The sequence below is a fragment of the Elephantulus edwardii genome, unplaced genomic scaffold, assembly GCF_000299155.1.
Source record: "Elephantulus edwardii isolate Elephantulus edwardi_28Jun2011 unplaced genomic scaffold, EleEdw1.0 scaffold00116, whole genome shotgun sequence".
Lineage (NCBI taxonomy): Eukaryota > Metazoa > Chordata > Mammalia > Macroscelidea > Macroscelididae > Elephantulus > Elephantulus edwardii.
Window position 1 is genome coordinate 3,268,011 of NW_006399866.1, and position 14,761 is coordinate 3,282,771.

Consider the following 14,761-nt stretch of genomic DNA (forward strand, 5'->3'; position numbering starts at 1 on the left):
ACTCGACAGCACATAACAACAACAACAGGGTCTTAGTAAGAGGCCATTCATGATATAGTAATTTGTCTCTATTCACTTGGAACAAAAGAGGCGTCCAGAACAGGAGGATACAGAATATATGACTAATTCCTTCCATGAACAGCTATCTCCTTTCTCGTGAGATCAGAAGAACTAGATGGTGCCCAGCTACCATTAACTTATTATGAGCAAAGTTATTGCTCCTGTGTGCTGCATAGTACTTCATTGTGTGTACCATATGCACCATTATGTACCATAATTTCTCAATCCATTCTAATTTCCAAATCATTCCATAACTCTGTAAATTATTACCTAATTTGGGAGGGACTGGAGAGCATTATGCTAAGTGAACTAACTCAGTCTCACAAGGATAAGTATTGTATAAAACTGTTATTGTAGAATGAGTATAAGGATCCAGGAGGGGTGAGAGAGGCTGGAAGCAGAGGAATGTGGATGTGCAGGGGGGAGTAGGGGCATTAATCACTGGGTTATACAATTTGATGGGGGGAGGGAAATTGAAAGAATTTATCCGAATTTGTATTCAAGTTTTGTACATAAACTAGCAGGGAAAAAAGAATAACTTACTATTATGAGCAAAGATTCCATATATCAACCTGATTAAAGAAGAGGGAAAAGGAAAAAGAATTTCTGATTCTCAGGCTCTGAACTTTATAGTCATGGAATGTCGATGAACCCGTGAAATTGACTTGAAATAAACTTGTTTTCCTCCCCCTTGTTGTGTACAGTCAAATCAGATCCAACTGGTACAGAAGGGGACTGCCCCTTCTTCTCTAGTGGGGCATCTGGTGGATTCAAACTGTGCTCCTTCAGGACTATAGCGCAACTTCTTCCCATAGCTCCCTCTTGAAATAAACTTTAAATAAAAAATATCCCAAGTTTTCTTCAAACTGAACAATAATTTAATTCAATTATTAAAAAAGGTCCGCCTTGAGCATTATGCTCTTTAAAGAACTTTCTACAAAGAATATCAAATTTACAACAGCAACTCAAAAAATCAGACAGAACCCTCAGGGCACAGTAAGTTTATGTTAATGAGTGGGGAACAACTCAGAAAACGAGAGTGAGAATGGTAACACAGCTTCAGGAATGGGATTAATGTCACTAAATTGTACATATAAAAACTGCTGAGTTGGTGTGTGTTTCATTGTATATATTTCTCAACAACAACAAATAAAATTTAGAAAGAACAAAAGATCTCTTCCAAATCACATGGGTGAGGGCCCAGACTCTGGGCCCTGTGGAAGACACTCAAGGATATTTGTACACTGGCCTAACAAGAGGCCAAGGCCCATTTTCTCAGACTTTCAGTTCTTTACAGAAAAAAAAAAGGCATCTTGGCACTTCAGAGTAAGACAATAAGAAACAGCTGACCATCCATTTCCCCCCCCCCCCCCAGGGCAATTCCCAGCAACTCTGTATGGGGAGCAGGGGAAAAGAGCACTGAGCAGAGAGCTCACTGAGCAGGGGCCCAAATGCACTCCCTGACCCTAGTCAGGCTTGGCCCTCAAATCCAGAGTCTGGAAGGGGAAGGGAGATGAAGAGATTGGGAGAACCTACACAGAAGTTGGTCTGGTCCACAGTCTCTATACCAGCATCCCTTGAGCCTGGGCATTCCTTCCGTACTGCACAGTATAGGAAAAGATCAAACCACAGGTCCCAGTGTGCCCGTGCCTGGCCCAGTTGTGCCTACCACACAGACTAGCTCTCAACACACAACAGCTCCAAGCATGTGGGAATCTGCCAGGCTGGCCCAGGGCCTCTTCCCATACCTTTGGCCACATTAACAAAGAGAATGAACTGAGCACTTCATGGCTGCCATAGAACAAGGTTTCTGGTCTACAGATGAGAAAGAAAGGTCCCAATATACAGCTGGGATTTCAACTTGTAGTAAATGTAGAAGGGTAAAGAGGTGTTGCATCTAGTGACTGGGTCCAGGTTCCCTAACATCAGTACTCAGATGCAGAAACAAGGCAGAGGCAAGTGAAATGAGGGCGTCTAAGCCAGCTATGTGTATGGAGAGGGGGTCACGCACAAGGCTCACAAGGGGACCGACAGAGGAACAGGGAAAGGAAAGGCTTATTATACCAATAGAAGAAGAGAGGTCTAAGCTATAACGTGGGAGCAAGGTAGGAACAACAGTGTAGATCCAAGCTTTGGGCAGAGAAAGTGGGGAACAGGCAGCTAGGGAGGTCTCTGGTGGGAGGAACAGCGGCAGAGTTGGACCAGAGGCAAAGGCAGCTGCCATTGTGTTTATGTCATCATAGAAGTGGTGAGAGTTTGGGAAAAGGGGCCCCCAGGGCCCTGGAATTCCAGCAAGGGTCAAAGGTCAGCCTGCTTCTCCTTCTCATTCACGAGAAGCTGAAAAGTCAAGAGGTTTAGGGGGTGGAGGCAAATGCAGAGGGCCTCTCCACTCCATGCACAGGGACCCTCATCTGGAGTAACACCAAGGGGGGGGTCTCAAAAACAAGCTTCTCTGAGGTCATTGGAGAGGCAAGGAGCTAGGTGAGATTGCTTTAGGCAAAGAAGCCTACAACCTCAGGGCAGAGCAGAATGAAATCTCTGGTCAAGGTTCTACCCTAGCAAAGTCCAGATTAGTTAACCCTACACAGTGGACAAAATAATAGCTTCAGCTTGATCTCTTATAGACCTTCCAGCTGAGAGTTTAGGCCAGAAAGCTAGACCAGAGCTGGATCACAGTGACTCAAGGCAGAGAATGGGTTCTCTGGCTCTGAAAAGGACACTCTGAGAGTAGTGCCAGCAGTGACAGCCCTCAAGGAAGGCTACACAAGGTTCCCTGAATGCATTAGGTGCATCAGCCCAAAAAGTCCAGGACAGGTAGCTTGGGGGTGCAGTTAGTCCCAAATCCTTAGGCCATCTGAGAAAGGACATCTAAAGCCAGGCTTCTGTGCCAGCTAAGAGAGGCCAACTGACTGGTAGGCCCTGGCTTTGCTAAATTCCTAAACTTTAAGACTGGTAGGCTGCTGAGGTCCTCCATGTTGACAAAGAGCTGGCCTAAGAAAGCACTTCTTGGCCCTTCTGATCAAGGAACATGAAACTCAATGAACTACCATGGACCAAAAATCCAAGGCAGAACTTGCAAGTAATTTATTAACAAGTACTGAACATTACAAAAGACTAGTGTTCATAAACTAAAGTCAGTGAGTTGCAAAGCTATTCTATGATGAAGCCCAGGCTTGGGGTGACTGAAGGTCCCCTATATACAAAGTGACCCCAGGACTATGTTCAAGGAGGACATTCCATTATCTACCCACCAGTGTACCCTCTGTTTTGTCCTGAGTTGGTGTCAGTTTCTAATCACTGTGCTCACAGTCAACATACACAGATGTTCTCACTTTCTCACTGCAATCTGCTTAGTTCTTGCTGTACCACTGCTACGTTGAAGTTTTTTGCTCTTCTCCCATTCTTTGTCCTACTGAAGCTCTGTGCCTCCAGAAAGCAGAGCAAGGCATCAGAAGAGGAGTCAGGTCCCTTGCACTGTTCACAGGGGGCCTGCATCAAGAAAACATTTTTTTACACTAAAGAGCAATAATATTCCTGTATTTATTATCCTTGTTTTTAGCTCTGAAATTTTGCTTTTCATCACTTCTCATACTAGTCTCATTTGCAAACTCAGAAACTTAAGAAATTGTCTTCTTTGTCTTTGCTTCTTTTCATTTGTCTTAATATTCAGTTTAGCAACTGAATGTTCCCATCTTCTGTTCTTAGAAATGCTGAGACTGACATACATTGCTCCATGAGGCTTTATCATGAAGCTCTTGAGTGGCACAAATAGTTAAGCACTCAACTGTTGGCCAATATATTGATGGTTTGAACTTATCCAGAAGAATGTCAGAAAAACATGTGATGATCTACTTCGAGCTTCATTGGTTTCCCTTCCTTGAAAAGCTAAACCTTTAAAGTGGGAGACACTCAGGTTCAATTCTCAGCCTGTGCACCTCGTTCATGTGCCTCCACCCTTCATCTTTCAGAGAAGACTTGCATGTTGCCATGATACCGGAAGACTTTAGTGGAGTCTTCAAACTAAGATGAACTACATCAGATTTCTGAGGTCTTTGGAGAAGAACATCATGCCTTGAAGAGTGGATGGATGGTGCAGAAGAGGAAGATCCTAGAGGAGATGGGTTGACATGGTGACTGTGGCAAGGAGGCGCAGGTGTGTCAGAGACACCGAGATTGGCTCAAGATATGGCATGGCTCCAAACTATTGTTCAGAAGGTCACTATGAGTCACAGGGGACTCGATGGAACATAACAACAAAAAGAAACCAGAAGATCCATCTTTGTCCTCAGAGCTGATGGCAGATTTGAACCACTGGAGACAGGAAGACCTCTGGGTTGGCGATGCAGCTTGCTACACCACTAGTGCCAAGATAACTTTAAAGTCACTCAACTATGAGACCCACAAGAAGGACAGCAATTAATATCCCAAGCAAAGAAAAGCAGTCAACAGAGTTGGGTCTTTGATATATCAGGATGGAGGGGAGCTAAGCACCAGAGCTCCTCATCTGAATTCACTGTAGGACTGGGCAGAGCAGGTGTGTCAGGAACAGCAGGACACCCAAAGGGCAATGACCCAGTGCTGTCCAGCCAGGCAGAGCCAAAGTGGAGAGCCAGGCAGGCGGACTATAGCCGGAAGAAGCCCGCACAGCCCCAGCAAACGATGCCTCTCAGATTAGAGAGGTATGTGAGTTGGAACCTAAACACAGGATGTGAAGTACAGAGGAAGGGGACTGGGGGGAGGGGGGGCGGGAGCGGAAAGGAGAGAGAGGGCCAAGCCTGGTCAGTTCCACAACATCATTAACCCCTTCAGGGCCACACAAAGGTGCTGGTTCAGTTTGAAGAGTCTATGCTACAAAACCCTGGCATCTCCTTCTAACACCTTTTTCTCCCAGCTCCTCTCTCTCTCTCTCTAAATGGGTCTGAAGTCAAGCAGAGTCAATGCCCTTTCAGAAGACACTGGATGGCCAAAGGTCAAGACATAGGCACCTAAGTGACAGTACCTGATACCATCAGTCATACATCAAGCCAGCCTGAAGAGGAAGAGAGGATTTGGGGGATCTATCTATCCTCTTATCCTCTTCTAGGTGGTAAACTTCACAAGTAGGCTCTTTTCCAGCCAAGGGTCAAGTAGCACCAGGATTGATCTGCTCAAGATACAGGAGGAGCTACTAGAAAGGAAAGAGTGAAAAAGAAATGTATCCTCCCCATTCACCAGAGAAAAAAGGCCTCCTCAGAGAAAGCAGGAGAAGAGGTGACCCAGGAGCCTAAGGATCTCAGGGAAACCACAGCTTCTCCCCACCAGCCAACTGTGTCTGGGAGCTGAGAGCAGGGAGAACCACCTGCATCAAAGTCACCTAAGAGTTCATTAAACCACCAACTGGGGCCTCTAGACCTCCCACCTGCCCAGAACTTGTGCACATGAGGACTGGGAAGCAGCACTTTGATGAAACTCTCCCCAGTACATCTTTATTTTATATCCCCAAGGGAGAGACAAGCTCAGAGATAGCCTGAGCACAGGGTCGTGTGGTCATCTGAAATGAAAGGTGGGAACTTTGACACAACCCCTCCTCCAACTGCACTCCAAGGAGCAGCAGGGACCTGTCTCAAGTCACCAAGCAGAGCTTCCCATGCCACCAATGGAAGATTCTAGGGTCCCAAATATCAGATAGACACCGAGACTCCACTTTTCTGCTTTGCCCTCAGACCTAGCTCCTCACTATGGCAGCAGGGCTGGGTGCTCTACCCCCAGGTAGCTCAAAGTCTGGCCAGTCACCACTTACCTCAGCCTTATACATGCGGATGAGACCCTGGTTCACTTTGGACCAGGAGGGGACAGCACTGATGTTCCACAGCTGGTTAGAGTGCTCTGCAAAAGGACCTGTCTTCATCTGGAAAAGAAAGCCCACAAGCTGAATGGGGCCAATCTGGAAACAAAACCCCACTCGCCTCCAGTATGATCACATGTGAGCTTAGACCCCAGGCCACAGCACATACACTCAGAAATACATTACTGGCTGCAAGGCTTACTGGGAAAACATAACCGTCCTTATTCACCCCCTCAGTCACCCCTCTTTCTCTCATACCCAGAAAAGGGGACCCATTCCCACGTCCCACCAAATCCAGCAGTTACAAGGAAATAAAACCTCCATTCAAGCTCCTGGTGCAGCTCCCACCAATTCCCCTGGAGCCACAGCGTGCCTCTCCAGCACTGTGACTCATCACCATTCAGACAAACAGCACAGCAGCAGGGCCTAAGCCTGCCCAGATACCCCTCACCAGCTGTTCTCATATGAAGGGCAAGCTCCACTATAGGGCACTTGGTCTGTACTCGCCATAGACAAAAGGTGGAAAGGTAGAAGATCAGCAGAAGGGGTCACTGTAGTGGAAGGCCAAGGTGGGTAAGACTCAAACATTCTACATGGCGGGCAAAGGGAGGGAGGAAATGAAGAGGCCAGCCACATGGCAGGGGACACCTGCAATAGACTGGGGAGAAGATCTGTTCAGAAAGTCAGCCGAGCCCGGCCAGAAGGTGGGAACAGAACCACAGCAGCAAACACAGCCGGCAGTACCATTCCTAGTCCCTCTTCATGAAGGTCTGAGTGTATCTCTCAGATATTAGAAGGCCAGACACTTATATTTATTAGCCAAGTAGTTTCTAATACCCTCAACACAACTCCATAGTGAAAAACATTTATGCTGGGGGAACAGGGTTCAGCAATCTGAGTTCAATGCTTCAGAAGAACGACTGAAAAGGAAGGGGGTTAAATGTCACTGGCAAGAAAGCACTAACTTGGACCATGTATGAGTAGAAGGTTCCAGAAGAGGTTGTATGAGAATGAGGGGAGCTAAGGAAGAGTGGTTCCCAAGAGGAAGAATAAGCAGAGCTCTGTCCCCATCTGGTGCTAGATGCCCTCAAGTCAACTACTCCTCCTATCATGTAAGCACCCTTAGTGGTACTCACCCCCACCCTTCTGCTGTGGCTCACTATCCAGATGAACACCCACTGGTCTCTTACCTTCTCCAGTCAGGTCAACTCTTAAAAAACTTCAACATTTAAGTCCAAAAAAGGAACAATTTTGCCCTGTTCCCCCGCCCCAAGTTTCCAAGGAACTTGTCTCTGGGTTCTGTCATTGGGCAGGTCTTCTGCCAGGCTTCCCTGCACTGAAGCCAGCCCACAGCTCCAGAGAAAATCCCAACAGGGCTTTTCTGGGTTTCTTCCTTCACCCAGAATGCTTTTCCCTCATGCCTCTAGCCAAGTCACCTCCTCCAGGATGTCTGCCTGGTAAACAAGTTGACAAGGCTTGGCCTTCACCAAACTTTGTTCCACTCAATAGGCCCCCAAGTCCTCCCTCCATACTCTCCTGCTTGCCCCTTCCTTTCCCCAGGCTCTGTCCCTGGAGATTGGGCCAGGCTCCAGGGCCTCACCCTGCCCTCCCCCTCACAGCTTAGGCATCACTAGAATTGTGCCACTAGTATCATTTTTGGACATGACCTTGTGGGTAAAACACCTGGGGACACCCTGATACTCTGCCCAGCTGCTGAAGCTCCAGAGGTCTGTGCAGCCAAGGCTCCCAGCAGAGGCAGGCAGGTGAGCAGAGGAGTTAGGGCGGCAGTTCCTAGGCCAGGCTCACTAACTAGGGACACAGAAAGGGTCCTCAAACAGCCTCTGGCAGCTGAAAGAACTAGAGTGAAGTATTCCACAGTCTTGCTGGGCCTAAACTTCCACTGGCAGACATCCATTCTCAAGAGAGGTCATCTCCAGAGGCCTTCAGTGGCTCAAGGTCTCCCTAAGTCCTTCAGAAGGAGACTGGCTAACTCTGGGAAAGGAAAATAGACTTGGCGAAAAAGGAATCCGGGGTGAGAAGGGAAAAAAAATAGCTCATTCTAGCCACAAAGGGAGAAGAGAAAGAGCGAGAACGAGCAAGCAAGCTGCAGTCCCGCAGTGACCCCAGGGGAATCGTGTGAGTCAGAGCAGCCATATTGAGCAGGAAATTACTCACAGACGCTGCGTTCCTGCCTCTCCACTCCCAAGAGAATCGGCCTTTTGTAAATGGTTCCTCTGTCAGTAACTGAGGGGGATGGGGGGGGGGGCGGGGAGGCTCTGCACAGCGCCTTCCTGTCAGCTCCTTCCCTTCCAGCTGAAATCTGATCCCTCCCTTCCCAAAACTCCAAATTTAGAAGCCAGATTGAAACTGAAATTCTTTTCCTGCCTGTTCTGGCTCTTAAAGGCGCCAAGGCTGCATTTCCTCAGACAGCAGAAGCCCTACTAGGTGGGTCTCTCAGCTAGAAGGCCCAGGGCTACCAGGGTAGATCCCCATGCAAGACCCAGGAAGGGATGTCACATTCCATTTCCAACTTCTGGCTGTTTTGGAGGATCAGCTATAGGTCGGTTCCAACTCCAAAGGCACACAACAACAAAAGCTGCACTAGCCCATGATGATTTCTTAGTCTCCAGAGGCAACATCTCTCCTTCTTGATCAAAGGCCACAGAACTGCACACAGACCTGCAGGTCCCAATGCCAGTGTGAGGCCTCTGACCGCGTCAGGGTGAGCTGGTCCAGTCCTGGTCCTCTACTCACCACTCACAGGTGCTACAAACAAGGCACTGGAGGAGGTGAGGAGACAGGGGTACTACAGCAAACACAGTACAGCTGTCTAGGTGGAAAAGGGGAGTCTTGCTGCAGTCACTTCAACTCATGGGACAACACCCCCTCAAGCTTTAAAGTTTACTCCTAAGCCCTGGAGTCAAAAAGTCAAGCCTTGCTGGAATCTGAGACAGCTGAAAGCTCTAGATTCTGCCCTCTCCTTGTGCATATTTCTCCCCTACTTAAGGAGCCCTGCTGGTAGAATGGTTAAAGTATTCAGCTACTAACTGTAAAGTCAGTGGTTCTGCTCTAGCCTGCCCTACAGTCACTATAATGTAGTATAAACTGTCAACCAGAGACCAGCAGTTAGAAAGGTCCCGCTGCTCCAGGAGAGAAGCTGGTGGCCTTCCCCCATAAAGACTTACAGCCCAAAACCCAATGGAGGGTCACTAAAAAAGTCCTAACCGATAAAACAATTGGTGAATTGGAATTCACACCACAGCAATTGGGTCCCACAATTAACCAGGAACTAAAAGTTTAGTGTGCCTATAGCACCACCTAGTGGCCATTTTATGATTTCCTAGAGTAGACAACTGAGTCCCAAATTAATGGAAATGCTTTTGTGCTTATTTTTTAAGCAGTATAACCAAACAAAATACAAAATTTTAACTTTAAATTAATTCCATGTTCTCCAAGGAAATTGAAGAGCCTGACCTTCCTTGTTAGTGTTATTGACAGGGACCCAGGGGCTTGGCCAGCCACCAGGGGGCGCCAAATGAAGGTCGAGCCCCACCCCCAAATAAGATTTAACAGAGGAACTCCAGTAGGATCTGCACCTCTTCTTCCTCTAGTTCAGTTCATCTTGGCGTTTCTCAGGGCTCTGAAGATGCTCATATTCTTTACCAGAAATGTGTGAGGCTGACCTCAAATCCTGCCCTCGAGCTTGTACAGTGCTGAAAGCAGCAGATTTCAGAAAGAAGCCGACTCCCCAGCCATCAGTCCTTGCTCAATTTGCTGACTTGAAAAACATGTCGGCAATGGCCTCTAGAGTCTGGCAGAGGCCTGAGCCGAATGTTGACCACGAGGGGCTTTGGAGTTCTAACTGCTCCACCAGGCTTCTTCCCTGTTGCCTCCACAAGGCCTCTTGAACTCCTCCCAATGTTTCACCCTGCACATTTGACATAGAGTACTTGGCTCTAGAGACCCTGGGAGCCCCCACAAAGGATGATTACCACATACATTGCCCTCTACAATACCCACCCAGCTCCTTCAGACTTGTAACCTCCAAACAGTTACAGAGTCTCAATCCCTCAGCTCAAGAGTCCCAGGAGACTCAGTTAATCCCAGAACACTGACTAAGGGCAGTGATCCTAGAAGGCCAAAGGCTGCCTAAACCTCCCAGGAGAGCCCTGCGAGCCTTCCTTTTCATTAACCCTTCTGCTGCCAGCCCTATCATCTTCAGGCAGCAGCTGTATCTATTCTGTACCACTCCAAAGCCAGCACGCTGCAGTGGGACTTTCCATCTCCTCTCCCCCTCACCTCGGTAATAAACAGGATACATTCCAGGAACATGTAGTCCTTGTGGTTCTCATTCACGGCCTTCTCATCTACAAAATGCCTGGGTTCCAGATAAGGGTGGTCTGGGAAGAGTAAAGCACCCTATGGTTAAGAATCCAACACTCACACCTCCCAGGCCCCTTGAGCCAGTTGTGGTCAATATCAACACTAGGGCTGCAGTTCTGCATGATGCTCTCCACACAGAACTTCATGGGAGCAACAACCTGTATGTGCACTTGTGTATTCAAACATAACTACCTCTGCTCTGCCTTTCACTAGTTGTGTGACTAGGAGTCACTAAAGCTGTGTCGCCATCAATGAAGTGGGGTAACAACAACCTCTCTCTCACTGGGTTGCTGAGTAATATATGACAATAATTACCATGAGGGAAATACTTACCATGGCACCCAGCACAGGTAAGTGTTATTTAAAGGCAGTGAAGAGAGGAAGACCCTCTGCTAGATGAACTGATACCAGCAACTGCTACTCTGGGCTTAGGCCTAGTGGCAAAGGTGATGATGGCACAGGATTGGGCCGGATTTCTCTGGGTTGCATACTTGGTCACAACAAACAACAACAGTAATCATATGCTAGCACAGATGCATCTTCACAGATCTGAGGAGATAAATCTGCCTGAAGCACTTAGCAGTGCTCAACACAAGAGCAAGTCATCAACAAATGGTCATTTATTATTTCGCAAGCAATTACTTCTATGACAAAATAGACATCCTGTCCCCACCTCTACCCACTGGTAGATCCTGATGAGCTGGCCCAGCCTGAGAAACATCTTAAAGTAGGGAGGGATCATCAGAGCATGCCCAGCTCAGCCCCACAGGAAGCGGGCCCACTGCCCAGCACTTGGCAGCAGCTCCCTGATGGGCCCCCTTGCATACGGCTTAATAATAATGGCGATGACGTTGGTCACCAGTCAAAAGAGCCCCTCATTTTCAACATAAAACCCCACAGCTGCTGCCAGAAGCTGGGGCGCATTTCACACCAGTCCATTATGCACCAGCCGAGCGCCCTTGCTACAGCCCATGTCACTTTCCATTATCTCTGTGGAGCTCTGCCTCCGCCTCCCCCAGCCCGACACACTGGCTAGCAGCAGAAGGTCGACAGCAAACAGCCTCTGTCAATAGCTGGTCTAATGTCCTGCTTTACAAGCTGTCACTGTCTGCCCTGGGCAGGCGAGGGAAGGATAGCAGGGAAGCAGCATAGGGAGGAGGGATAGAACGTGGTGGGGGAAAGGGTGAGAGAGGTAGGTGACTCCTCAGTACCTATTAGCTGTGAACTACCCCAGATGAAGGGTAAAAATTGGAAATCATCCAGTCCCCATACTCCCTGGCTGCCAGCTGGCTCCATCCGGTATGTCTTCTGGAGCTTCCGCATAACCTCAAGGTACCTGCACAGACGAGGAGAAGAGGGAGAAAGAAGTCAAAAGATAGTTTCAATCCTCTGACACTGGGAGCACAAACAGGCCAGAAACAACAGCTCAAGAGTATAGCTGTTCTCTGTTTCAACTAATACCTGTAAGTAGTGCATCAGCTGGTACTCTCAAAATAAAGCAATTTGCTTTTATTTTATTCCCCCTTACATACTCTTACGTGTCACAGAACACATGCTTACAAAAGCCCCACAATCTTTAGCCAAAAAAAAAAGACAAAACATCAACTGAGATACTACCTTTCAGTGCCTTCAATTCTCTCCCAAAAACCTAAGATAGCTAGGGCAACACCCTCAACTTCTCTAACCTCAATTTACACATGTGGAAGTTGATGTGAGTTAGATTATTTTTGTAGGTTCTCTGATTCAAACTTGATATGTTTATCAGACGCTGGATAGCATCACCTGTGAAGCTTTTTGACACACCAGCCCCTGGGCCCTACCACAGGCCTAGTAGATGAGCACTGCAGGAGCAAGGCCTAGGAGCTGCTATTTGAAGAACTCTCCTGGAGAGTGCAGAGCAAAGGCTGCATAGTGGAGTGGACCTGGGGGAGGGTTTCTAAAACAATATAAGAATTTTTCTTTACTTTTCCAAGAGGGTAGTATACTAGGGGGGAGGATTGGGAGGGGAGAAAAGTGCAACAATGAATGAATGGAAACCCAAAGTCTCTGTAAATTTTCATTGAAAATTTAAAAAAAAAAAAAAGAACTCTCCTGGAGCCTCTGGCATCTACCAGTGCTGCCTGGTAGGTGGTCTGGGTGAGATGGGGCAGCAAGTCAAAGCCTGACTGCTGGGCTTCAGTTAGCTGTGTGACCTGTTTTCCCCCATCTGTAAAACGGAAATAACAGTTGCTACTTCACAGGGCAGCTGAAAAGATTAAATGAGTTAATAAGTAAAATGCTGAGGATGGTATCTGCACATAATAGACATCATACAAGCATTAGCAGTCAGTTCTGATAACCGCTTCATTTGATTTTAGTTGTGAGGTGAATTTGAACCTGTCAGAGAAATAATGAACAACCCACCCACAAGCCAGAGTTTGATGAGCACAAGGGATGAGAGGCCTGCAGGACACTCAGAACTCTCAAGCATCTTGTGTCTAGACTCAAGGTAACAAGGAGGAAAGAGATCCCTCTCAACTCCCTTCCCCAGTAGCTGCCCTCCTTCCCCTCACCGATTGAACACCTTGAAGACAATAGCTATTTGGTCATCCACTCGGAGCACCCCAATCTTGCAGAGACAGCAGAGGAAAGCAGCAAAGGCTGCTTCATGCCCTGTAGGGAAAGAAGAATAGCTGAAATCTACAGTATTTCAAAAAATGAAGTGGGATTGCTTCCTGGTCCCACCAGAGTCCAAATCACTAATAACTGCCCCGAATGAGGAAGAAGATCAACATGGGGAAAATGGAGATAATTTTCTACCATGAAAGACCTAGCCTCTTTCAAGAATCAGCAGTAGTACTGTTTCACTCCTAAGAGGCCGAATCTCAACTTTGTAAACAGTCACATGTTGTTGCTGTGTACTGTAGAGTTGGAACTGAGCCATAGCTGACCCTCCAGTGGGTTTTTCAGAGGCAGTTAATCACATAGGAGAAGAATGCTCATCCTTCTCCTGCGGAGCAGCTGGTGGCCTCAAACCTCATGCCTTCAGGACTGCAGTGCAGTTTCTTGCCACTATTCCACCAGAGCTCAAATACTACTTTACAATTTAAGGAACTCATCCATTCTACTCAATTTATTGAGCACCTATTAAGTGGGCAATCACCATCAATCCCAGACACTGGGGAGACAAGACAGTGAGAATGAGTCCTTGCCCTCAGAGAGCTCATAATTTATTAAACATGCACTCATGATGATGACTCTAGTTCTGAAGAAGTACAGGGTGCTAGCACAGGTGGGCCTTAGCATAAGGATTCAAGGAAGGTTTCCCGAAGGAAGGGGGTGAGAATAGCAAGAAAAGCAGTCTAGCAAGAAGAGCCAGTATGTGCAAAGGCTCTGAGTGTTAAGAAAAACTTTTATCTGTGTGAACATTCTAGTAAAACTATTACAGCTAAAATGGAAGGACTAAGAAAAAGTAGAACAAGATGAGGCTGAAAGTCAAATAGGCCTAAACAGCCACAGTATGGAACTCAGAATCTGAAAAGCAGCATGAGGAGTTACAGAAGGCTCCTAAAATCAGGACTGAAAACTCAGGGTCAGAAGGAATTCCCATTTCCTCTTCTAGTCATGCCTCATAGGAACTATCATCACAAGAGAAACTTTGGAATGTATTGTGCAATTTGTTGAATCTAAAAACCTATTTGGAGGAAGGTGAGGAGAGATTATTTCAGTGACTTTCCACCCTGTTTCTACACAAGAAAGCTTGGCCACCTACCCAGGTACTTTCACCTGCAACCGTTTCAGTTATGATGAGCCAGAGTCCAATCAAACAGCACAGAGAGGCACATACGTGTCTCAGAACACATGCTTACAAAACCCCCATATGCTGACCTGGTTAATCTTTCTCTTGGGATTTTTCCCTCTTGGTCTTAGTAAAAAATGCTTTACCCTAAAGGTATGCAAAATGAAGCCCCAAATAAAACATTCCCCAAAAGCTGGAGATCAATCAGAGGACAAAATTTACCCAGAAACCAGGAGTTTCTCTTCTGTGGCCTGTAATGCCTCTTGAGGGTTACAATCCCTGGGCAATGAAAGGGCCCCAAAAGCACATCGGCTCTTGCATTTGCCCACCACAGAGTGGAAAGGTTACCAAGGTAATTTGACTCAACCATAGCCTCCTTCACTACACAGGCCACTCCCTGAACTCAAGAACACTTCTCTTTCAAGGTGTCTATACATTCCCTCTCTTCAAGGTTCAAGTCAACCTAACTAACATGACTACTAATCAAAGAGCTTAATAGAATACAGAATCAGGCTAAGAGGTGAGGGGCTTTGGGGACAGAGCATGCTATAATGCTGCCAGGGGCTTCTCTAAGTTGTTGAGGGTTTTTTAAACTTATTATTCTTTTTTTTTGGTTGCCTCGGATTTGGTTTAATTTTCCTCAGCTTTAGCTTGAATTTGCATATAAGTAGTTGGTGGTCTGTTACACAATCAGCTCCTGGCCTAGTTTTCACAGC

At 47.0% G+C, this 14,761-nt stretch overlaps 1 protein-coding gene across 1 annotated transcript in view; it reads right to left on the reverse strand.

Annotated features, from left to right (window-relative positions):
• Positions 1-14,761, reverse strand: part of PPP2R4 (protein phosphatase 2A activator, regulatory subunit 4) — an 81,317-nt gene that overhangs the window by 15,466 nt on the left and 51,090 nt on the right. Inside the window, exons 6-9 of the mRNA XM_006892468.1 lie at positions 12,820-12,919; positions 11,479-11,603; positions 10,184-10,284; positions 5,840-5,947 (exon numbers count right to left, since the gene is read on the reverse strand). Coding sequence (XP_006892530.1) covers positions 5,840-5,947; positions 10,184-10,284; positions 11,479-11,603; positions 12,820-12,919 — 434 coding nt within the window. The remainder of the gene's footprint in view (positions 1-5,839; positions 5,948-10,183; positions 10,285-11,478; positions 11,604-12,819; positions 12,920-14,761) is intronic.